This window comes from Rattus norvegicus, chromosome 1, assembly GCF_036323735.1.
Source record: "Rattus norvegicus strain BN/NHsdMcwi chromosome 1, GRCr8, whole genome shotgun sequence".
Taxonomy (NCBI): domain Eukaryota; kingdom Metazoa; phylum Chordata; class Mammalia; order Rodentia; family Muridae; genus Rattus; species Rattus norvegicus.
Window position 1 is genome coordinate 89837776 of NC_086019.1, and position 14371 is coordinate 89852146.

The window sequence follows — 14371 nt, forward strand, 5'->3', positions numbered from 1 at the left end:
GCAGGAGCGGATGGAGCAGCCTGGAGGGACCAAACAGGAAGCTGGACCCCACTCATCCTGCCCTTTCGGGTCACTCATTTCTGAGTAAAAGAGTCCCAGCAGAGAGCAAAGCACGGCTGGTCCTGACCTGCAGACCAGCCAGAGGTGGCTCCAGCCCCTCGTCTCTCTCACTAAGACGTGGACACGGCCTGCACCACACACGTAGAGCCCACCGACGTCATCAAGCCATCCCGGCCCCTTCCCCTTTTCCACAAAAAGCTGAAGAGTGGGGACGGTTGGCTAAAATGATGCAGGCTGAGGGGGCGTGGGGGCGTTTGATAGACGCCGGACGCCGGAGCAGACCGGACATCAGGGACCATCTCTCGCTCAGTGTCTCCTTTGGCAAAAGGAGATCTAGAGACACCGCAGGAGGACAACAGGGGGTGGCTCCTGGAACGCAGAGGGAGATAGACAGACACATGGAGGCTCAGGAAAGGCCAAATGGCAGTCCTGGTGTCTCGGGTTATGGGATGGACGTGCCGGAAATGACACTGTTAGAAGTTGGAGACACGGGCTTTTCCTGGGAAGGATGTTAGAGGCTCGCTCTCCTGCTAGTTGTCGTCAGCTACTAGAAAAACATTTATTTTTATTTTATATTCTTGCATCTGCGTGTGTAGGTGTGCATATGCTGCAATGCACATGTGGAGGTCAGAGGACAAGTTGCAGAAATTACTTCTTTCCTTCCTCCGTGTGGGTTCCAGGGACTGAACTCAGGTCATCCCGGCTTAGTGGAAAGCCTCTTTATCCACTGAACCATCTCATTCCACTTCCCACTAAATTACTTTTTATGTAGCCCAGGCTGGCCTCAAACTCAATGCACTCTTCTTGCCTTACTCTTCCTGGGGCTGCCCACGCGTCGCCAGATCCAACAACACTCCTGGGGCGTGCTTAGTTTGGGAAAATTCAGAATGACACGCTAAAGATCCAAGATCCATATGGGTTTTGATAGGTGTTAAACACTGGAAACTTTTTTGTTTTGATTTTTTTTTTTTTTTAAGACAAGCTAGCCTGGAGCTTGCTACGTAGACCAGGCTGGCCCGGACTCTTTAGAGATAGACCTTCCCGTGCTTCCGGAGTTTAAAGGCGTGCTCTATTATGCTCAGCTTTTGTCTTTTGAAACAGGTCTCAGGCAGACCAGGCTGGTCTCAAATTCTCTAGGTAGTCAAGGATGACCTTCAACTTCTGACCTTCCTGCCTCCCCCTCCTGGAGAGATGTGTCCCTGTGCATGGTTTATAGAGCACTGGGGATCAAATCCAGAGTCATCACGAATGCTGTTCAAGGCAATGAAGTCACATTTCTGGCTTACTGTTTCGTTTGGAAACAGAGTCTTGCTAAGTTGCCCAGGCTAGCCTGGAACTTACTATTGCAGCCTAGGATTGGCCCCTCACCTCGGCCTCTGGAGAGCTGGGATCAGAGGCCCACCCTGTCACACTCAACTGTGATGACATTTTAAACAATTAACCAACGCCAGCTCTCTTCCCTTTCCACCAGTGGAGGAGAGGTTAGACCCTTCAGTACATGAGGGACTCTGGGTAGAGTTTAATAATCGTATTTATTTCCACGGTAAACGATTCTGGTTTTCCATTCATGAAATTTCCATTTAAAAACCCGTTTATTCAAGCTGTTGAAAAAAACCCGAAGCTGGTCGAGATTTGGTAATTGTTGGAACTGATTGATGGGTTCCTGCCGGCTGCTGTTTTTGTAACACGCTTCTATTTTTTTTTTTGTATCACATTTTCCATAATAAAAATGTTTTTAAAAATTGAGTCACTTAACAAAATTATTATGTAAATAATACACCCCAGCGGTGCACAGATGTGTTGGGCGGCAGCACGTATACTGCTGCATCTGGGGAAGCTCCTGTCAGAGGAGGTGGGGAAACTTGCAAGGCAAAGGCCAGGACCAGAGAAGCAGGGTGCAATGTGGGGGGTAGCCAGGCCTGGGAAGGGGAGGGAGGACCCTCACTACCTCTCACTGGCTTTGCAGAGAAGGCTGCTGCTGGAAGCCAAGATGGACAGGCACACACTGCTGGGGCTGAGGCAAAGGCCAAGCCTGAGGTCAGAAGGTCAAGCGCAGGGGCCCTTCTGAAGTGTGCCCCTGTATAAAAGACACCTGCTCACAAAGCATTTTGTCCCCCCAGCACTGGAGACATAGCAGATATGGAGAGGGCCTCAGAGGCTGTCCTGACCACCCTCCCTCCCCACACACTCTGTCCTGGCCCAGTGTTAGAGAAGAGGAAACTGAGAAGCCCAGAGAGGGGAAGTGACTTTCCCATGGTCACACAGCAGAGCTGCAGGGGTTGGGTGAAGAGCACTGCTGTGTCTCACCTCATCCCTCAGTAGCCTCTGGTCAGGGCTCTGTCCACGCCCCCATTCTTGCTTCTCCTTTTAAGCGTCTGAACTTGTCTGAGTCCCTTACTGCCATCAGGCTGAATGGACACAGGCCTCAGAAGCTCTAAGTCCCACAGTGCCTAAGCACAGAGTCCCTTCATCATCCTCTCCTTCATCCCCGTGGCTGTCCTCACTGGGTCTGTCAACGTCTCTTATCCTGCTCCCTGCTGTCTGTGTATCTGTCTGTGTGTCTGTCTCTCTGTGTTGGGGTACAGGGGTGCTTCAGGCCCCCTTTGGCCAGGGAAGTCGGGATGGGGGCGGGGCCTTGGCTTCCTGTTGTTATCGCCCTGGGGCTCTGGGGGGGATTTCCCTGGCCACCCCCACCCCCCTAGGGAAGGGGAAGGAGACTGGGTGAGTCACAAGCCTGGGGCGGGAACCCAAGGGTGAGAAAGGGCAGGAGGAACCTTGCCACCCGGTACCCTTGCAGGACCTCGGTCCACAGCAAACACACTAAAGACGCCCTTCCTCCAGAGTACCACCCACTTCACCTGATGATCCCACCGGTGCTTACCTTGGTGCTGGGGCCAGTTGGGGACACAGAGAATGGGGACGCTTTGTTCTGGGGGTTCTGTGAAGAGAGAGTTGGGGCAAGGGTGGTGGGAATGGGGTCCGGAAAAGTTCCAGACACTTGCCCCCCCCCTCGCCCCCTAACCACTGCTCCGTCCTTCCCTGCCCGCCCTCCTGGGCGTCTGAGCGAGCCTGACCTGATGGTTAATGTCGGGTCCATTTCTTTCAGTGTCTGCAAAGAGAGAAAGGGTGTGATGCATTCCTACATTCTGTTCCCACCCCAATCTGCCCAGTTCCCTGCCTCTGCCCACCCACATTTACCTGTGTGCTCTGACGGGGAGTCCAGACTTTGCTTCTCGGCCTCCAGGGGCTTAGACATTCTTATTTCTGCAACCAGAGAAGGAATGAAAATGGAGGGGAGGGAGAGGCAGCCAGGAGGGCTCCGAGGCCCCTTCTTCTGGCAGCCCCACCCCCACGGAGCTTTCCCAGCCCCACACCTACCCCTGGCGCTTTGAAGCATCTCCTCCAGAGAGTTCACCAAAGGGGACACCTCCAAAAGGTGGCACAGGAGCTGTCACCTACCGTGAGGCACCCATGGGGCGGGGTGGGAGGTGGGATATGGTCACACGAAGGCATCAGCCGGCTGGGAGGGGCCAGTGGGGTTCCATAAAGGAGCCCGTACAACCTCTGACCTCCTTCCCAGGTAGGTAGCCGGGACTGTGGCCTGTGCCTCGTGGGTTTCAGTGATACATGTTTTCCACTCTGAGCAGGGCAGGCTAGCTGTGATGGGGTTGCAGTAGCCCCAAAGTGAGGAGCTGTCAGATCTCAGAGTGTGTGATTCAGTCGTCCCTGACCCACCACTTTCCCTGTCCCCACGTAACTCCCACTGGCCTTCCATCCTGCATGATGTCACAAGCCTGGCAGCCGCGCCCTACCTTTCTTCGACCCCCTACACCACCCACCTCTACCCTGACCCTGCTCTTCAAAGCAATGTCTTCCAAAGCCTGGAATCCGGTCTGTGCTTTCAAATCAACCTGAGTCCTGTAGCTTCCAGACTCCAAGACAGGGGGCAGGCAGGGAGCGTGCTGACACCTGACATCAAAGTCTGCCACCACCCAGCACAGCACCCAACAGTACCCGGGAGCCATTGGTGTAAGATTCTCTGTCTCACATCGAGGAAGCTGAGGCTCCAGGGCTATCACCCCAAACCAAACGCTATGTCGGCAGCGATGGGTGTTCTGACCGAACCTTGGTGCACCCAAATCTAGGGCCCCTGCTTCTAATCTGAATTCCTTGGGGCTAACAGTCCCCATCTTTGACATTTCAGAGCCTGTTCTCATCGCCATCTCCTACCCAGCCTGGGCCTGGGCCGGAGCAAGATCTGGGCTTCTGACTGACCTGAGCTTTAACCCATACTCCAAGTCTTCTGTGTGATTTTGACTGTCAGTGGTCTCAGACCTTACCCACAACGCCCCTCCTGGATTACCCAAAAGCCCCAACAACATCACAGAATCCTGCCTTTCAAAGAAGGCGTCCAGTTGACCATGTTCTGCACCTCAGATGGTCCCAGAAGGCTAACACTCAGAGAGAGAGCTCTGCACAAGGAGAAACTGTAAGCGCCTAGGAATTTCACAGTTGAGGATTACTTGAGGTGAAACACCAGCCTCTCTTGTTTTAAACTCCTAATCCAAAGCTAGGTTGAGGGGGCAGGGGATGGCTCAGAGGCGAAGACCAAGTACTGCTCTTGCAGAAGACAGGGTTCACTTCCCAGCACCCATTTCTGGTAGCTCCCCACTGTCTGTAACCCCAGCTCCAGAGGATCCAAGCCTGCAGACGTGCACGTATTGTCCCCTACGTACATAACGAGAAGGGCAAGAGCCAAGCTGGGCGTTGTGCATGACTTGGGGGTGAGCAACACAGGCACTGCAGGGACAGCTGAGGAGGTGGCCACCCCCTGTGACCTGGCGCCTCCACTTCTGGGTGGCTGATGAGCAGAGGACTCTGAGCATGTGTCTCAGTGGGAGAGGACAAGCCTAGCACAGGGCCCTGGGTTCTATTCCCAGCAAGACAGACAGACAGACAGACAGACACAGACACAGACACACACACACACTACACTTACACACATACACATCAAACACACATACCACACACAACATACACACACACACAGAACATACACACACACTACACACACATATACATCAAACACATACACTACACACAAATACACATCAAACACACACCACGCACACACACCACACCCCAAATACACACACCAACCACACATACACATACCATATACATACCCCACACCCCACACCCCACACATACACACACACTACACATACACACATACACATCAAACACACACTACACACACACAAACACACACTACACACAAATACACATCAAACACACACCACGCACACACACCACACCCCAAATACACACACCAACCACACATATACACACACCATACACACACCCCACACCTCCCACACACATATACACAGGAAAAAGAATAATTTCCCACCAAAGACCCAGGCCCAAATGTTCAGATTTTGTACCGTGGCTCCAGAAAACATTCAAAAGCCCATATGTGAACCAGATAACCAAACTGGGGCCTGCCCATACAACAAACCGCACCACGTCACTGAAAAATGAACCAAGTCCTGCCTCGGCCACAGTGCTGAGTCTCACAGGCAGAGGGAAAGCGGACAAACACGGTGTAAACACGCGCTGGGAACCCGACACTGAACCTTTAACACCCAGAAAAGTAGTCCGGCCACGGTGAGAACTGCTGCCAACCCAGGGTCTGAGAGGTTCCGGATGAGGGTCAGGAGCTGAAAGTCACCTTCAGATACACTGTAGCTTTGAGACCAGCCTGGGCTAAAGAGACCCTGTCTCAAAACAAACGAACTGGAGCTGGAGTGATGGCTGGACCCACCTCGCAAGCCAGGGGAAAGCGAACTCCTGAAAATTGTCCTCTGGCTTCCAGGAACACCACACACATCACGTGCTCCAGTAATAAACAACGACAATAAAACTCACAAAAAGACAGAACAAATAAACGCCTTAGGACCCTCTAGGAGCTCGGGCCCCAGACTCAGGCAACCAAAGTCACGATGGAGCGCTTCTGAAGAGCACTGACCAGGAAAGACTGGAGGGAGTAGGCAGCGTCTCCGTCCATCGGAACTCACCCAGCTGTATGCTTGAAATCCAAGTGTTCTTCTGTTGGTTTGTCTTGCTTTGTTTTCAAGACCCGGCTATTCTGGAACTCACTGTAAACCAGGCCGGCCTCGAGCTCAGAGAGATCTGTCTGCCTCTGTCTCCGGAGTAAAGCTGCTACCGCCCGTTTCTGTTTCTGTTTTTGTTTTTTGTTTTGTTTTGTTTTGTTTTGTTTTGTTTTGTTTTTTGTTTTTTTGACACAGGTCCCATGTTGCCCAGATTGGCCTTGAGGGTCTCTATGTAGCTGAAGATGACCGTGAACTTCTGTCCTTCCACCCCTGGAGCAATGGAGCTGCGGTGTGCACCACCACACCTAGTTTATATGGTGCTGAGAATGGAGCCAAAGACTCTGTATGTTAGGCAAGCTCTCTGCCGGCCAACCGGGCAACATCCCTAGTCCCTCTTTTGTTTGTTTGTTTGCTTGTTTTTTGAAGCAGCTTCTCACTCTAGCCCAGGCTGGCCTCAAGCTCATAGCAATCTTCCTGCCTCAGCCTCTGGAGTGCTGGGAGTGCAAGGGTGAACCACACAATACTTGGTTTGTACACTATATCTCAATTAAACCCAGAAAGGATAGCCTGGGCTATTATCTCTGTGGGACTATCCTGGGCTTATCTCTCAATGGTATATATGGTACTTGCCTTTTGTGTGCACGGCCCTTGATGTAATCAATATCACTTCCAAAAATAAACAAACAAACAAACAAGACTGGGGAGACTATGTCAGTAAAATGCTCCCTATGCAGGCATCAGCACCCATGCGGAAAGCCAGGTGTGCGGTTTTAATTCTAGCACCTCATGGAGGGAGAGAGAGAGAGAAAAAAAAAAACCAAAAAACCCTAGTTCTAGCCAGTTAGACCAGCCTAATCCATAAGCCCCAGGGCTCAGTGAGAGAACCTGTCTCAAGAAACCAAGAACCCACATGGTGGGAGAAGAGAACTGAGTACCACAAGTTATCCTTTGACCTCTCCACATGCATGGATGGCATATGTGCACGCACACGTGCACAGACACACAGACACACACAGACACATAAATAGAAGTGGAAAAACAAGCCACTACATGTTTCCATAGCAGCATAGACTCGGGAGGGCAGGGGAAGGCAGGGGAGGGCTGAGGAGGGAAGGGGAAGGTGGGGAGGACTGAGGAGGGTCGGGAGGACTGGAGACAGATGTAGATGCTCAGGACCTTCCCAGACATGCATAGTGTGTGTGTGCGTGTGTGTGTGTACGGTATATGTGTGTGTGTGCGTGCGTGTGCATATGTGTACATGTGTGAGTGTGCGTGTGTGGTGTGTGTGTATATGGTATGTGTGTGCGTGCGTGTGCATGTGTGTACATGTGTGTGTGGTATGTGTGTGTGTATTGTGTGTGTGGTGTGTGCGCATGTGTGTACATGTGTGTGCGTGTTTGTGCATGTGTGTGCGTGTGCATGTGTGTGCGTGTGCATGTGTGTGCGTGTGCATGTGTGTACATGTGTGTGCCTGTGCATGTGTGCATGTGTGTGTGTGGCGTGGCAGTGCATGGATGACTTGCATATATACATAAGTGCCTATGTGTATGGAGGTCAGAGGTAAACTTCGGCGTCACCCCTCAGGAACGAGTTCTCCAGCTCAGGTCCAGTGCTCGGCTGCCAGTGAGAGACGCAGAAAGAAGCAGGGGCCAGGCACGGACCAATGCTAGTCATATCTCAGCCACCCAGGCAGTTCCTCACCCTCCCAGCCCCAGAATCCCACCCTGGTAGCATCCCTGAAACACAGCGCTCCCAATCGCCAGTGCGTATGCCCGACTCAGCAACCTTCCACCTCGCTCCGTCACTTCAGAACACACCCATGTCCCCTAGCCTGGCCACCACCCTTGGCACCATGCATGTGTCCAGCCCCTGCTCACTGTTCTTCAACACGGAGAACACCTCTCTGTGCTTGGGGAAATCCACCTGACGGGGCCACAGCTGGCACGTTCTGTGACTCCCACCTGCCAAGCGCCTCTGTCGCCCACAGATGGGGCAGCCTCTGACCTTGCCACCCCAGAAGTTCCACACGCATGCCCCTGCCTTCTGCTGTGAGGTAAGTTTGCCCCCCACCCCACCCCCACACACACCAAAAGCCACATGTCTGGTCTACTCTGAAGGTAACTGTATTTGGAGACAGAATCTTTTTCAAAACTGTTTTCCATTTCATAATATTTAATTATTCACATGTGTGGTGAGTGGAGGTCAGAGGGCAACCTGTTGGGTTCTCTCCGTCCGACATGTGAGTCCCAGGGATTGAACTCAAGTCTTTGGGCTTGGCTGTGAGGCAGCTTGCTGGTCTTATTTATTTCTTTTTCTGTTTTATTCTTTTGGGGATGAGGGGTTGTTTGCTTGCCTTTTTGGGTCAGGATGCCATGTAGCTCAGCCTAGCTCTGTAGCCCAGGGTGCTTTTTAACTTCTGATTCCTCCTGCTTCTACCATTGCCCGAGTGCCAGGATTCCTTGCAGCAACACAAGTTAGGAGGGGCTGAGGATTCAACCCAGGGCTTCACACATGCTAGGCAAGTGCTCTCTCTACCCACTGAGCTACATCTCCAACTGGATTAAAAATTTTTATAAAAAGACAGTAGCCCCAAATGGCTTCAAAGTCATGATCCTCCTGCCTGATCTTCCCCTAGACTGGGATTACAGGTATGTGCCACCCCTGATTTGAAAAGTAGGGGTCACTGATGAAATACATAAGATAAAGCAAAGCCATTATAAGAGAAAGAATTTCGCCTGCAATGCTGATGCCAAGAAAAGCTAAGGCAGGAGGATTGCTGAGAGTTGAAGAGGAAGGAGAGGGGATGGCAGAGAAGGAGGGGAGATTGGGAAGACACAGACACACAGACACACAGACACACACACAGACACACACACAGAAACACACAGAGAGACAGACAGACACACACAGAGACAGATGCACAGACACAGAGACACACAGACACACATGGAGAGACAGACAGACAGACACACACACACAAACACACACACACACACACACACAGAAACACACAGAGAGACAGACAGACACACAGAGAGACAGATGCACAGACACACATGGAGAGACAGACAGACACACACACACACACACACACACGCACGCACACACACACACACACACACACACACACACACACACACACGACCATGCAGAGCCATAAGGAGAATAGAGTCACTGACAGACACAGGCCTTGAATGGGCCCGGCCCTGCCAAAACTCCATCTTGAATCACTCACTAGTCTCCAGAATTACAGAACACACCAGCCACCTGCTCGGTGACACTTATATCAGCCCAAACCTCCCGTGGTTCCTGCCCTCTGGCTGTACCTCCTTGAGTCCTGGGACTGAGGTGTTTTGTTTAGGTCCCTCTTTCACAGGTGAGGACCTGCCCTGCCTCTGCCTCGTTACCAGCTCAGAGTAGGTCTTAGCTATCTGCTGGGGTCTTTCCCCTATAGACTATTTCTTCCTGATCTCTGTCCCTTGCTGCCTCCCCACAGCTCTCCCCTGAGGCCCTGATGATCTCATACTGGTACCTCTGCCTGGAACCTTGTCACTCACTCTGAGCACCCGTTCTACCCATTCATGCTGCAGGATCCAGCACAGGCTGGCCTCTAGGACAGCATCCTGATGGCCTGGCTCAGAGACAGGAGTCTTCCTATTATCTGTGCCCCAGGTCCCTCTGCCCCTTCATCTCCCATCACCATCCAGAGGCTGTGGCCTTCTGGGCCCCACAGGTCTCTCACATCATCCTAGAAACTCCTTGAAAGCAAGTCTGGTTTGATCTTGAGGTTGTCATAGCTGATGGTAACCCCAGGCCATGAACTCCCTCCAGGTCTTTCCCTCTGCTCCTCCCTATGCAAACCTTTCCTTCCTCCCCCAGCAACTCCAGCTTCTCTTTGAGGAGCTCAGTGTCTGCTCTTCTGCAAGCCCTCCCTGTGGTGAAAGTCAGCTACCATCAGGCAGTTAATGTCTCTCTCCTACCGCGGCTTCCGCACTGCAGTCCCCCTCAAACCCTGTCTGCTCAGGAAGCGATCCTGACTCTGCCTTTTGAGGGAACGATAGCTAAGGACAGAAAGTAATCTGAAGGAAAAGGCCACCATTCTGCTTGCTTTACTCTTTCTGAAGTTTCACCCCATGACCCAGCAGCACCCCACACCTGACAAGGAAAGGGTGCAGGTAATCCCATGGAGGGTAAATAGGGTTCCTTCACTGACCATTGATCAGCTGGAGTCTCCAACCACTCGGGACAAGCAATTTACCACTCTCCCCCTTTTGGGGACAGGATCTCATGCAGCAAAGGCTGACCTCACAACACACTAGGTTCAAGGGGTGACCCTGGACTCTTGGGGTCCCCTGCCTCTCCTTTGAGTACTGGGATCGGCTGCATGCACCAATGCTGTGTTTTATGTGGTGTTGGGGTTCAAACCCATGCTAGGCAAGAACCCTGTCAAGCTACACTCCCAGCCCTGGCTTTCACTTTTCCTTTCCAGATAGGGTTTTGATAATTTGTCCAGGTTGGCCTTGAACCTGTGATCCTCTTGGTCTCACCTCCCGGGTAGCTAGGATTATGGCCTGGGCTGCTAGTCCTGTCTGTCTTTTTTGCACTGTGTGTTGTTGTATGTTTGCTTGTCTTGTTTTTGGTGGGGGAGGATGGGAGGAGGTGTTGAGACAGGATTTTTCTAGGTAGCCATGTCTGTCCTGGAACTCACTATGTAGACCAGGCTGGCCTCAAATTTGATAGTCCTCTTGTGTTAGCCTGCTGAGCACTAGTAAACAAGCAGGAAGTAACACATGGTTAGAGCTCCATCTTCACGGTAAGCCAAATGATGCCCTGTCAAGGCTGAAGGGCATCAGCCATTGAAGGCTCTGCCCCAGCTTTAGTTCAGGGCAGAGACAGCTCAAGTCATAGCTTGGGGCTTTGTGCAAGCTCAGCAAGGGCTTGACCACTGAACCACATTCCCTTCCCTGGGCACTCAGACTTTTAGAAGTCCCTCCGGGCAATTTTAAGGTGCTCTAAACCCCTGGTACCTCCTGAAGCCTCTATCATATGGAAAGGTTGGGTAGCTATTTATGGTGGCCCCTCCCTGTCACCCCAGGGTCATGGGTGACTTTTTGCAAGGAAAAGTACCAGCTTCTCTCAGAGCTGCCGTGACCCTTAAATCCCACCGCACTCAGACCAGATCCAACCCAGCCTGCCCAAACTCTGAGTTCACCCTCACTTGCCCCAAATGGGCCAGGCCGGGGACCCTCAGTCCCTTCTACCCTCCCCGGCCCTCCCTCCCTGACTTTCACTTCTCCTCTGCATTTCCCCCAGCCAGTTTTTAGCAGGCTTAGTCTAGCTTCTCGTTAGTACTTACCGAAAACGGGGCTAAATATAGAGAGCCGGAGGACTGCCCCTCACCCTCCTGGCCCCACTTGGCCTGTCCCCTGGGTCCTCTGCCTCCACAGCCGTCATTGAGCTTACAGCCTGGGAGCCCCCACGGGCAGGGTTGGGTGCTACCGGGAACCTCTGTGGACCCAGTTGGCCCAGCCCCTTGTCTCTTGAGGAGTGCCACCTCATACCTCCCAACCCTATAGCTGTCCCAGGTGACCTGAGGGACCAACAGTGCTGTGCTGTCAGGACGGACGGATGGAGAGGGGATGGAGACACAGCAAGAGCGGCGGCACACAGCAGCTACAGCCAGCAGCACCAAACTACCCCCATTGGTGTGTGCAGATCCCAAAGAGGTGTAAGTGTACGCCCAGGGCATCATCCTTCACAGTCTAGGAATGAATGAATGCATGAAGGGTAGGCTAGGGTCAGTGCCATCCAAGGCAAGCTTCCACCTGCCACTGCCCTGGACGCCATACATACGTCCTAGGTTGCAAGGTTTGGTCCTGTCTATAACACCCTGATTTTTCCACCTGACATTCAAACGTCCACCCTATCCCCTAAGCAGTGCTTCCTTAAGCTCATAGATGGAGGGGCTGGGGAAATGGCCAAACACCAGAGTCTGAGTTCAAGTCCCTAGATCCCCATTATCAAACGTGGCTGCAGGGATGTGCGCCTGTAACCCCAGTACAGACAAGAGAGATGGCAAGAGATGGAGCAGACCAACCCAACCAGCCTGTGTCAAGGCAGAAGGCAAGGCCTGACATCCTGAGGTTGACCTCTGACCTCCACACAGACTTGCCCACACTCACATTTGCATGTCCTTGCACACACACTCGCACACAAAACCAACAGGGAAACACACTCAGATGATGCTATAGGCTGGTGTATGAAAAAACCCATCCAGATACGTGCACACACGCATACACTTACTCATATCCAGAGTGGCTCACAGACACACACACACGCTCGCCTGTTCAAAGGCACAGGCAATCTGATATGCATACACTCATGTCCAGAGTCAGTTCATTGTGAGAACCACACAGACCCTATGGGTGGATTGCCTGAGACCAGGCGGTGAGTGATCTGCCCAAGGCCACACGATGTATTAATCACATCCTGACGATGTATTGATTCTTGCCAAAGCTACACGGTGAAAACCCATAACAGTCCTCCTGGGTAGGACTTTTTATTTTTCACCCTGGAGAAATCCCCAGTAAAGGGACTAATGTCTCGTCCAGTGCCTGCAAGTTCTCACTTGAGATGAGTCGGGAGTGAAGCCGCAGAACGCGTGCAGACGGTGTGGACCACATATGTACACTGGACATACACACACACACATACATGTGTATACACACGTGCATACATGTGTACACATACATATATGCATACATACATGTGTACACGCATACATTCACATACATGTGTACATACATGTGCACACACATACATATATGCATACATACATGTGTACATACATACATACATGTGTGCATCCGCGCAGTCACCTTGGTGAGTGAATACCTGTTAGTCCCATCATTCTTTACATCCCAGCTCAGACAACTCCTCCAGGAAGCCCTCTCCGTTACCATGACAGCAGAACTGGATAACTTGTGGACTCCATCATCCCTGCTCCACCCCCACCCCACCTCTGACCATCACAGGATTACCCTTTCCACTGAACTCTCGGCTCCAGAAAAGCAGGCTTGAAGCTGCCTAGCCCTCATATATTTTCAACACCAATATCAGCATAGAACGGTCCACTAACCAGTGGTTGCTGAGGGGCTTGGCGATGCCCCCCGCACTGACTCACGTCGGAGGGATGCACGCTAAGCCATACTCACACCGTCAGTCACCCGGGAGCTCGACACACACTTGGTCAAAGCTTGAGAGCCACAAGAAAAGCAGTCATGAAGTACTGATCCTTGCCATATCCCAGCGTTGGGCTGAGCCGCACCGGTATCACCTTACAATTCCCAGCACACTGCTGAGGCATGCTAAGTCTGGGCAGAGATGCATACCTTCTACGAAATGAGTCCCCAAGTGCAAACCACCTGATACTGTGCCTGCATAGCATCCAGCTCACCCAGGCAAGCATGTACTAACTCAAAGGCATAATGCATGCGCCACGTAGAAAGTCAGGGCAGGATAAAGAGGCCGAGGGACATATAAGATTAGTGCCATTCTGCAGAATAAATGAAGTGAATCACGAAGAAATCGATGCTCCGGGCACACAGGAATGCCACACACAACAGCCCCCTTGCACACCCAGGAGCGGTATGATAAGCAGGGAACTCAAGACACCACACCCACACGCACACTTATGCACACTTGTACCACCCAAACACGACTGCTTGGCCTTCCAACCCTGTTGCAGCCCTGTGTCTAGAGGATCGCCCAAGCTGTCCAGCCTGCCAGTTCCCCATGGTAAAGTCCAGCCACCAACACATGACCTCCTCCTCCCTTCTCCTGTCCCCTCAGTGGAGAGACGGATTGGAAGCTCCCCGTGCCTAATGCCAAAACAGTCTGGAAGAGGAGCTGAGGAGGAGGAGGAGGCTAGGTGAAGGAAGAAAAAGATATTCCTAAAGCACGGGGCCGCCCAAACAAGGAGGACAGCTGAAGAGGAGGTGCAGAAAGGGTCTGCAGAGGTGGCCAGGAGAACGGCCCCCGATGTGCTATCTGTCCTCCCCACCCATGAGAAGGTATCAGCCTCTTACCTGGAGCCCCCATGCTGGAATGAACCATGCTGCCCGCCAGCCAGGGCTGGGGAACAACTTTGTCATCTCCCCGCCCTCTCTGGGGGCCAGCCCTCCCTGCCGGAAGTT

General features: G+C 52.4%; 1 protein-coding gene across 30 annotated transcripts in view; it reads right to left on the reverse strand.

Annotated features, from left to right (window-relative positions):
* Window positions 1-14371, reverse strand: part of Pou2f2 (POU class 2 homeobox 2) — an 87408-nt gene that overhangs the window by 27623 nt on the left and 45414 nt on the right. For 9 of the 30 annotated variants that reach the window (XM_017588686.3, XM_017588685.3, XM_039113188.2 and 6 more), the window contains exons 1-4: window positions 14264-14354; window positions 3259-3324; window positions 3135-3169; window positions 2942-2998 (exon numbers count right to left, since the gene is read on the reverse strand). In XM_017588686.3, the coding sequence (XP_017444175.1) occupies window positions 2942-2998; window positions 3135-3169; window positions 3259-3324; window positions 14264-14291 (186 nt within the window). In that variant the 5' untranslated portion in view covers window positions 14292-14354. 30 annotated transcript variants of the gene reach the window in all.